The 10,558-nt window shown below is 38.1% G+C and overlaps 1 protein-coding gene across 1 annotated transcript; it reads left to right on the top strand.

Annotated features, from left to right (window-relative positions):
• Positions 1 to 3,639: 3,639 nt before the first annotated feature.
• On the top strand, positions 3,640 to 7,823 carry LOC121772449. Its single transcript, XM_042169568.1, has 9 exons — positions 3,640 to 4,001; positions 5,000 to 5,203; positions 5,317 to 5,419; positions 6,001 to 6,080; positions 6,150 to 6,227; positions 6,523 to 6,614; positions 7,037 to 7,148; positions 7,223 to 7,351; positions 7,426 to 7,823. Exons 1-9 carry the CDS (start codon positions 3,747 to 3,749, stop codon positions 7,540 to 7,542), a joined length of 1,170 nt encoding a protein of 389 aa, XP_042025502.1. The 5' UTR covers positions 3,640 to 3,746; the 3' UTR covers positions 7,543 to 7,823.
• Positions 7,824 to 10,558: the final 2,735 nt, after the last annotated feature.

Below are 10,558 nucleotides of genomic sequence, written 5' to 3'. Positions count from 1 at the left end.
TACCTACAAACAAGCCGCACCTATAAAAGAGTGGCAGTTGGCAACGCAAGAAGAGCTTTCTGCTTTTGTGAGGACTGATACTTGGTTCATAACTATGTTGCCCTCAGGCAAAGTACCAATTGATTACAAATGGGTTTATAAGGTGAAGTATAAAGTTGATGCTTCAGTGGAGAGATATAAGGCCAGATTAGTAGCCAAAGGCTTCACACAACTTGAAGGAATTGATTTTCTAGATACTTTCTCTCCAATTGCTAAGCTTACAACAGTAAAGATGATGCTTGCTTTGGCTGCAATCAAGGGTTGGTCTTTAACTCATTTAGATGTCAATAATGCTTTTCTTTATGGAGATTTAGAAGAAGATATCTACATGACTCTACAACTGGGTCTTGAAGTAGATAGGCTGACTGTTGAAGGGGCTACTCCTGAGTCAACATTGGTTTGTAAGTTGAAGAAATCACTCTATGGTCTGAAGCAAGCTTCAAGATAGTGGTATCTGAAATTATCAGAAGTTCTCAAAGGCTTTGGATTACACCAGTCAGCATCTGATCAATCATTTTTCTATAAATCTGATGGTGCTGCTGGATTCTTTGGAATAGTGGTATATGTAGATGATATCTTGGTTGGTACTACAAATCCAGAGATGACTAATGACTTCAAGAAGTTTCTGACACAACACTTCAAGTTCAAAGACCTTGGTGATCCTAAATATTTTCTTGAACTTGAAATAGCTAGAAATAAGAAAGGGATCCAGATTTCACAGAGAAAATACACCATGGATTTGCTAAAGGATACAAGCTTTATGGGTAGTAAACCATCAGCAATTCCCATGGATCCTCTGAAGAAGTTGCAACTGGATTCAGGAACCATTGGAAGATGCTTCCAAGTATAGAAGATTAATTGGAAGACTTTTGTATCTCTGCATCACCAGACCAGATATTACATTTGTAGTTCACAAATTGAGTCAGTACGTTTCAAAACCTTGCATTGAACACTGGCAAGCAGCTGAGAAGGTTCTGAAATACCTGAAAGCAAGCCTAGGTCATGGTCTATTTTACTCCAACAGCAGCAAGCCAAATCTGAGTATATTTTCATATGCAGATTGGGCTGCGAGTGATTAAGCCCTAATACAAGAAAATCTATGACAGGACATTGCCTCTCCATGATCTCTTGGAAAGCTAAAAAGCATAACACAATCTCTAGATCATTTGCAGAGGCGGAATATAGAGCTATGGCTCAAGCTACTTGTGAAATAGTCTGGGTTGTGGCCATACTTGGTGATTTTGGAGTAAAAGTAGAAAAGGTTGTTCCTTTGTATTGTGATAATCAATCAGCCATCTATATATGCTCCAACCTAGTTTTCCATGAGAGAACAAAGCATATAGAAATTGATTGTCACACAGTTAGCGAGAAATATTTGAATGGAGTGATTAAGCCTCTGGACATACGGAATAACCTACAGTTGGCATTTATCTTCACCAAGCCACTAGGAGAAAGTGCTTTTAAGAATATCTTAGACAAGATGAACTTCAATAGCATATACAGTCCATCTTGACGGGGCATGTTGAAGGAAATGAATCATGTGCATGCATGAGAGTGAGGAAGCAATGAGGTGGAGTCTAGTCATCTACACGTCAGCTCTTAATCAGCATAAGTGTGAAAGGGAAATGAGTTAGTTGGAAAGTTAGTTTGGAAGATATTTTTCATCTTAACTTGAGCTATCTCATATAATAGCTCTCGTTCCTATATGTTGTTTCATATCTTGTAATTCTCTATTTTGAGTAAATAAAAGTTCCTCCTTTCAATGGAGTTTCCATTATGAATTTCTACAAACTATTTTTATGGAACGAACTAAAAAACAAAAAATCTTTTATGGATGGATGTTAATGAAAAGGTCTCTATCTGGGACTAGAGGTGCCCACGGTTTTCAGTTCCGACGGTTAACAGCCGAACCGGAACAGTGACAATTTTTACGAACCGGAACCGTTGCATTTGGAATCACAGGCTGGTTCCGGTTCAAGATTTTACGAACCGAAACCGTCACCGAACCGCCGGTTCCGGATGGTTCCGAACCGCCGGTTAATCGGCGGTTTCACGATTCCGGTGAGGTATCCGAGGCGTCAGCGGTTGGCAGCTTTTTCAGGCAGTTTTTTGATCGGAACCGGCTGTTTTTTTAACCGAAACTGAAAAAAACCGACAGTTAACAGTGAAACCGGCGGTTTTTCGGCGGTTCCGCAGGTTTTACCCCAAAACCGCTGGTTTCGGCCTATTTTCAAATTGTTGTTTAATTCTGATTTTGAATTCAAATTGATCCATTTTTTCCCCATTTTTGAGATCTCCGGCGATCGGATCTACTAGCTTTTCGAATTGAGTGTCGCCTTTGGGTGGTGGCGCCGCCCGCAGCCTCTTGCATTTTCTCTTCTCATTTCCTACACTGGACATAACTAAGATTGAGCAAATAAAAGAGGGATTGTGAAGGGAATGGTGGTTTGAAAAAGTGAAGAAGGTGAGTGTAGTTCAGAATCGACTGAATTTAAGTAATGAAACGACTGTATTTATGGTGAGAAAGATGAGAGGGGAATCTGTAATGTACCTTTTTAAAATGACCGTTGATAAAAAAATAATTTAACATGCGGTTATAACCGGAACCGACCATTTGGATTTGACTAATTGATTTGGATTTATGAGACAAGACAACACTGGTAAAACGTAAAAGCAACCTTACATATCTATTCTTGGGAACTGATCTGCTATCGAGAGTTTCCGATACTCTCGATAATGGCTAAGGAGATTTTTGCCATTCCCGCTTCCACCGTCGCCGTTCAGCAAGCTTTTAGTGTCGGCGGTTGTGTCCTAGACGACAAAAGGAGCAATCTCTCCGCCAAAAACATGGAAGTCACTATGTTACTTGATGATTGGGCAAAGGCGGACATGAGAGCATAAGAGCCGGATTTCGACTTCCGTGTAGAGAGTGATGGTGAAGACTTTTCCACCGATGACGAGGTCAGAAGCGAGGGCGCTCAACAATATCAATGACGCGGGGGGGCAGTGAATGGCGAGTACGGCCGACCAAAAAGGTAAGCAAGGTAAGAGAACTACGTGGGCTTTGATTCCTCAATAAAATTGTGGATACGTAGGAAACTCAACTTAAATTTGAAAAGTTTAACTTTGAAAGTTTAAGTTGAGCTCAAAACCTTTTCAATTTTTTCCTTTTCCCCCCCCATTTCGTGTTTTTTTATTTATGTTTCGACGACACTTGTAAATTATATCACATTGTTGTATACTTGTATATGTATTGTAAATTGTAATGTATCGTTGTTCGTTACAACTCAATTTCAATAAAATTGATATGATTTTCACCTTATTCGTCTTATTTCAATTTAAATTATCAATTGTTTTGTTTCAATTTATTGTATGCGTCCAAATTTCAAATTACATAGCAAAAAAATCCGCCAAAACTGCCAAAATCGAACCGGAACCGTGAGAACCGTCCGAAAACCGGTGGTTCGGAACCGGAAACGGAACCGTGAAATAGGTAAATTGTGAATTATATTTAGTTTATTTATTTTGGAATTAGATAGCTATAAGTAAATTAAGATTTCCACTGGGCTTGGCCATATAAATATCCTTATGTCAAAGCCTCCACTCGAAAAGCTAAACAAAAAAAATCTGTCTCTCTCTTTCTGACTGTGACTGTGACTGTGAGTTTGAGTGTGAGTGTGAGTGTGAGTGTGAGTGTGTGTTTCGCCATGGAAGCACTATCGAGTTCCAGTTTGCAAATTAAGATGTTCTCAGACAGGTCATCAGCAATTCAAACGGCTAAAATCAGCAACAAACATTGCGCTGTTTCGAAAGTCTTTCCCAGCTTCACTAAAAAGCAGTCGTTGCGATGTGTTTCTCGAGTTTCTGCGGTCGCGTCAGACCACGGCGAAGAAGACAGCCGCTTGGATAGCGATAACGGCGTCGTGCGTTTCGTGTCAGACGAAACTCTCTCTTTATCTGAGGTAAGAATAGAAAAGAAGATTTGCCCCTTTTGTTTTCTATTGTTTTTATTTATTTCCATGATTTTTTATGTAGCCTTATCGCGACTTGATTTGAGGAATCTCAAACTTTTCTTCATTTTTTTTTTCTTATTTTGCCCTAATAATCTTGGTTGATTTTATTTTCGTGTACCAAGTCTAAATTAGCTTACAAGCATACAACATTAGTTGCGAGGGATATATATTGAGCTCAGCTTTGATTTGATACCACTTTGGAATAGGGAGGTGTTTCAGTTTAGGTTTTCCTTTGAAATTTTCAGTCTTGATTGAATTTGTTCAGAGCTTTGGTTAAAATCTGCTCTTGGTGTTCTTCTGTGTTCATTTAAATATCCTAGCTTCATTGCATATGATAGAATGGTGAATTTAAAGCTTAAAGCGGAATGTTAATCTGTCTCCATTCATAGTTGGGAACCTAGTCATTGGACCTTCCTTAAGAGCATGAAATTGCATCTATTGCCTAAAATTATAAATTCATAATCGCAATGATTAATGTCATGGCTAAAAATTACTACCTCAGTCCAAAAATGGCACTGAGTTTTAATGTGCAATTGGTAAAGTAAGAGAGAGAGAGGGAAAAGGTGATGGGAGTAGTGTTAGTGGATTGTGGGGTCCACATTTAAATTGATGTGTAGGGTTAGTGATTGTTTAAAACTTTTCATATTTAGAATTGGTCTAATTTTGGTGGACACCCCCAAAATGTAAAATTAGTCTATTTTTTGTGGACGAAGGTGGTATCATATTGCCCCCAACATGATATGTATCAGTCCGTAGAGTTTAGAAACTAGCTGGAAATTTAACTATTTGTGAATTTGGAGGGTTTTTTTTTTCTTGGCTTATTGTGCTCATGCTTTTCCTATCATGGCATCATAAGTTAGACATCATTCCTTATGATATAGTCCATGAATGGATATTTCAAACGGCTTGTTCGGCTTTGTTGTGATGGCCTCTCTCATATCGTGAAGGGTAATTCACCATATCTCCAACAAAGTGGCTTACCGGATATAAATTTGACGACACCTCCTCTTATGGGATCATATGGAACAAGTAGTGGGGGAGGTACAAGAGCTGGACTTTTCAGGACACCTATATCTGGAGGGGTGCAAAGTGCCACCTCTGCTCATGGCTTACCAAGACCAGCCTTAGCTGTCCGGAATTTAATGGAACAGGTAAAACTTCTTTGCCTTCTAAAATTTCAGGGTATATTCGCCAATAAAACTAGCTAAACAGCACGGCTTTTGACATGTATATGTACCGTTTTGCTTAATCTAAATATGGGAAGGCTAGGTTTGCCCACCTGTGTACTGTGATGTCACGCATGCACCACCGCCGAGAGGGTTATCCATTTGGCTCACTCGTTGATTTTGCGCCAGATCCTATGGGACGTAAGTTTGTTATATGCTCTTATCTTTGACAGAATGTGGAGTTGGAAATCTGTAGTGTTTTGTCATGAGTGTCAATCCATCTATTGTAATGTTATCGAGAAAAAATAACATATGTTTTGTAAATAGGATGTTAATTAGTTCTTTGGCTTTGAGACTGTTTCACTGTCATTACTAATCAGGATTGGTTCGTGTGTGACAGCGGGGAGGTATTTAATTAATGATCTTTAGAAAAAAAGAATGCTCTTTTACATCTTTTATTTATCTGAATATTTTTTCTTCAACCTGTCTTTCCAAAGATCTAGAGGAGATGAATTCCTGATTAAATGTCAAATCATCCTTCTGCTGATGTTTATGACATAGGTTCAATGTTTCTAATGACTTTCACTCCCTAATTCACATTTTACCAGCAAGCGACCTATTAATCATCATTGCTAGTTATCGCTAAGATGCTTCATTACTTTGACACTACATCTTTTAGTGGCACAATTTCTGAAATCTGCAATGACATACTGTTTGTGTACTTGACAAATTTGACCTGAATTTGGGGTCTTCTGAGTAGCATTTTTACATTTTTCGTGCAGATCCAATATTTTCATTCTCACCATTGGCCATACACACTAGGAACTTGCTAGCCGATCCAAAATGCACACTAGTTGTGCAGGTTAGTAGAGTTTAATTTTTCATCATCACTTTTTATTTCTGTGATTATGAAGAGATAAAAATTTATCAGACTCCTGGATGGAGTGGCTTGTCAAATGCACGGGTGACAATCTTTGGTGACGTATACCCCCTCCCTGAGGACCAGCAGGTGAACTCATTCTCTAACTGAATCTATTCCTGACTCTTGCTTAATACTGTTAATATACTACACAGTATTAAAAAAGCATGAATTGTGGTATTTCTTTCCCTTTAGTTTGTCAAACTCCACTTTTTGTAACGCAAAAAAATAGAATCTTAAAAGGGGAATGTTACTTGTTGGCTTCGATGAGGCCAACATGTATGGAAAATATGATGATGGATATTGAATCTTTATTGGTTTATCATTTAGAATATAAGATTCTGCATATTCCTGAAAACAATGGTATATCTTGTTTGATTACCAGGAATGGGCTCATAAACAATACATAGAGAAACACCTGCAGGGACCTTCTCAGAAGTGGGGGAATTTCTACTATTTTCGGATGCAAAACATAAGGTTAGCTCTTATTGCTACATCTTTGTGCTCACAGGTGTCCAAGTCAAAATTGAAAACGACATTGATGAATAAATCCTATGTATAAAGATGTCTTGTATAGGTTGATGACTTTTGGTAGCCCAAAGCCATCATGTTTTTTTTACTCCCTCTTGCCCCACATTACATGTGACACATTTCTTTTGGTTACGGGTTTTTAGGTAGTGGTGTTTAGTGGTTAAATGAAGAGAGAATAAAGTAGGAATGAGAAAAAAGTAGAGAGAAAAAGTAACAGAGAGATAGGGTGGTACTCCCTCTGTCCCACTAAAGATGACTCACTTTCATTTTTGGTTTGTCCCATTCAAGATGACCCATTACTATAAATGGAAACACTTGAGAAATTCTACTTTATCAATAGATTAAACAAAACTTAATTTACATGGCAGTGATATATATTTTATTGGAGGCTTTGGAACTGTTGCTTGGGTCGATGTTAAAGAGTATGAAGATCTTAGACCTGATCAAATTGCTGTCGATGGTGGTGAACAGAATCTAAAGGTATCTTAGCAAGCAATGCGCACGTCACTGTTACCTCAATATTCATAATCTTATGATATTTCTTTACGCCTTAGGAGCTAAATGCAATCTTCTCAAAACCCTTGAGAGAGCTTTTATCCAAAGAAGCTGAGGAGGTAGATGACGCTGCTTTTATATCGATAGACAGCAGGGGGGTTGATATTCGTGTCCGCCAAGGGGCTCAGGTGATAGACCTTTCCTGATCTGTTATAATGCTCCTATTCTTGATCTGCGTTTTATTTGATTCCTTCTTTTGCAGTTCAACGTTCAACGAATCTCGTTCGAAGATGGGCAGGGCGTCGAGACACTAGAGGAGGCGAAGAAAGCACTTTGGGGACTTATGAATGGAGGCCGAATGCACAATCTGCAAAAATGAAAACGTGATCTCTCTTATCTCACAATCTCAAGTGCACCTCGAAGCGTGATTGTTGATTTTTCTTTTTCTTTTTCTTTTTCTTTTTCTTTTTCACAACCTTGACTGCTTGAGATAAAAAATCGCCGTAGAAATAAATAGTGTCAAGAGTGTATAAGCTCTTAAGTGAAGAAACATGGTTGAAAATAAGCTAGTAACTTATTTTGTACTGAAAAGAGGATTTTTGCACGTGTGTCGTGTGCACGTGTTCCCCCTTTCAACAAGATTTATAATTTTCCCACTAATGCCACAAATATTACGAAGTATAAGCGGCAAGAGCGGGGTCGAACCACTGAGACTAGGGACCTACTCGAGATTGTTTCTACGACACATTAAGAAAAGTGATTGGCTGCTGCCACGCATTTATTAAGGGCTGAGTTTTAACTACTAGACCTAGGAATTTAAACCTAATCTATTCTATCTACTGGATCCAGAGAACTGAAGGTGCTTCAAATGTAATTGCAATCATGATTTGAAACTGAAAATTAACTTTAGATCATTCACCAAATTTCTTGGGTCAAGCAAATAAGTTTCCTAAACCAGCCAGACAGCAGAGCGTAAGAAAAGCAACAGAACAGATTTCTCTAAATAGCTACTGACAAGAAAGCTGCAATCTAACAAACTAAAGCAGATTTGATTCTAGCTACCAACAAACTTCATCTTCTTCATGAATCCAACGGGAAATACAGAACAAAACAGAGCATTAAATACCATGAAAACATAGCAATCTCAGATCTAAATTTAAACATGAAATTAAAGCCTAAACTAACAGATCTACGCTACTAGGTCTAGCAGATGCGAGATCGAACTGTAAACAGCCATAATCATGCAGAATAGAAACAGAGAACTTCAGATCCACCAACACAGATTCAGATCCACCACAATCCAACATCGAAAACGAAACGTAAACATGAAATTGAAGCTAGAACTACCAGATCTACTCTCCTGGATCAAGTAGAAAGCGGAATAAACACAAATTAACCTTGCATGCATCACCTACACTAACAGATCTCAGAAATCGAGCACGTGAATAACTAGATCTCAACCTCTAAACTACTGGAAATCATGTAAACATCATGGATCTAAACATTTAAGCCACCAATTGCGAAAAGCATCCAAGAAACATGAGTAAATAGCATCATCAACATGAAAATAAACACCAAAGCTTCATAAAACCAGAAATAGGTCGAGATCCAAAGGCGGAGTCGTCAATTCCTCTGATGAAACTCGAGATCTTACTACATCGTCTCAAAAACGCTAAAGAAAGCAAGGATCCAACGTCGGAGGCGTCAATTCCATCGCCGAAACCATTGAACCAAGCTAAGAAATCAGCAACCAAACTAAACTAAGCTAAGAGAGCAGTGGCGTTAAGCGCCTATGAGAGTTTCCTACCTAAACTACGAGAACGGTAGCGTTAAGCGCTACCGAGAGCTCCCTACCTAAACTACCATAGCGTTAAGCGCTCCCTTCTTCATTCATGTTGGTCCCTTTATATAGGGAGGCTTCAAGCTCGAATCCCTAGGGTATGCTTTTCATGATTTGACGTTTGTACCCTTAAAATAGGTTCTTTTAAATCTGCTCCTTTCTTCATTTTTTTCTGCTCCATTTTCCCCGCCCCGGGTAATTTGTGTGCGTTCCTGGGTCCGGCAGATTTTTCACACACCTGCTCTCTTGATAATTCTCCTTGACCTAGTGGATTTTTGACACTTTTTACTTCTTTTCTGCTCATTTTGCATCTGCTCAGTCAATTTGCAGCATCTACTTGACCCAGCAAATATCTGCACACTTAAGCTCAAATTTGCGCATTATCTCCCCCAAAAAGCATGTAATATTACCAAAAAAACAATGCATGAAACGAGCCTTATCATGTACTATCTTATTTTCAATCGAGTTTGAATTTACAGGCTTCAGGTGAGTCTTTGATTGAAATAATGCACTTAATTTGGAGCATATTTCATACTCCCTCTGTCCCATACTCCCTCTGTCCCAGGAAGATGACTCATTCCTTGGCGACACGAGATTTTATGTAGCTTTATTTTTTGTGTGTTAAATGGAGATAATAAAGTAAGAGAGATGAAATAAAATAATGATAATAATGTGTTTCTATTTTTAGTAATGAGTTATCTTGGTTGGGACAAACCAAAAAGGAAAATAAAAAATCTTTAATGTGATAGTGGAGTATTTTATACTCCGTCTGTTTCATAGTAGTTGAGTTATTTTGTCATTTTGGTACGTTATATAGTACTGAAGTAATTTCCTTTTTTAGTGAAACTCAACTTATTTCTTCTCACTTACTTTACGCTCTTTTACTTTATTATATCTTCATCTTTCTACCTTTTTTATTTCTACTTTCTTCTTTACTTACTTCACTTCACTTAATATATTTTTTTCTTAAATCACGTGTCGGAAGGAAATACATCCACTACTATGGAACGGAGGAAATAGTAAATGAAAATGAGACATCTTCAGTGTGACAGAGGGGAGTATTTTATAGTGTCACAACATGTCATCTACTATTACATAATAATGTAGACAAAACTTCATATCCCAAGTTGGATTGGCTGCTTTGATTTGATTCCTATTTACATTAAGTAACGTGTAAATTCCATTTCAACAAAGGTGAGAAACACCTCATTTTAAAAAAAGACACAACATTGAAGAGTGGACAAAAAGAATTCCAAAGCTGATGAAATGTAGGCTCATAAAGGCTAGTAAAAAAAAGATAAGCAGAGCTAGAGAGGAAGAGACAAATTTTGTACCATGGTAGCAGCAATAATGGATCATCATCTTCATCAGCAGCTGTCTAGACTAGACCATCTGCTTCCAATCATGTCCTTTTCAATGACATGTCGGATTCGCTATGGGAATCTGTGTACAATAGGGATTGGGGGATGTCTCAGTTCAAATCGTCCCTGAATGTACAAAGTGGATTTCTACAAGAGCACAAAATAAGATATTTCTATATTTGACAGCCAATACA

Source organism: Salvia splendens, chromosome 16, assembly GCF_004379255.2.
Source record: "Salvia splendens isolate huo1 chromosome 16, SspV2, whole genome shotgun sequence".
Taxonomy (NCBI): domain Eukaryota; kingdom Viridiplantae; phylum Streptophyta; class Magnoliopsida; order Lamiales; family Lamiaceae; genus Salvia; species Salvia splendens.
This window is presented reverse-complemented; position numbering and strand designations above follow the sequence as displayed.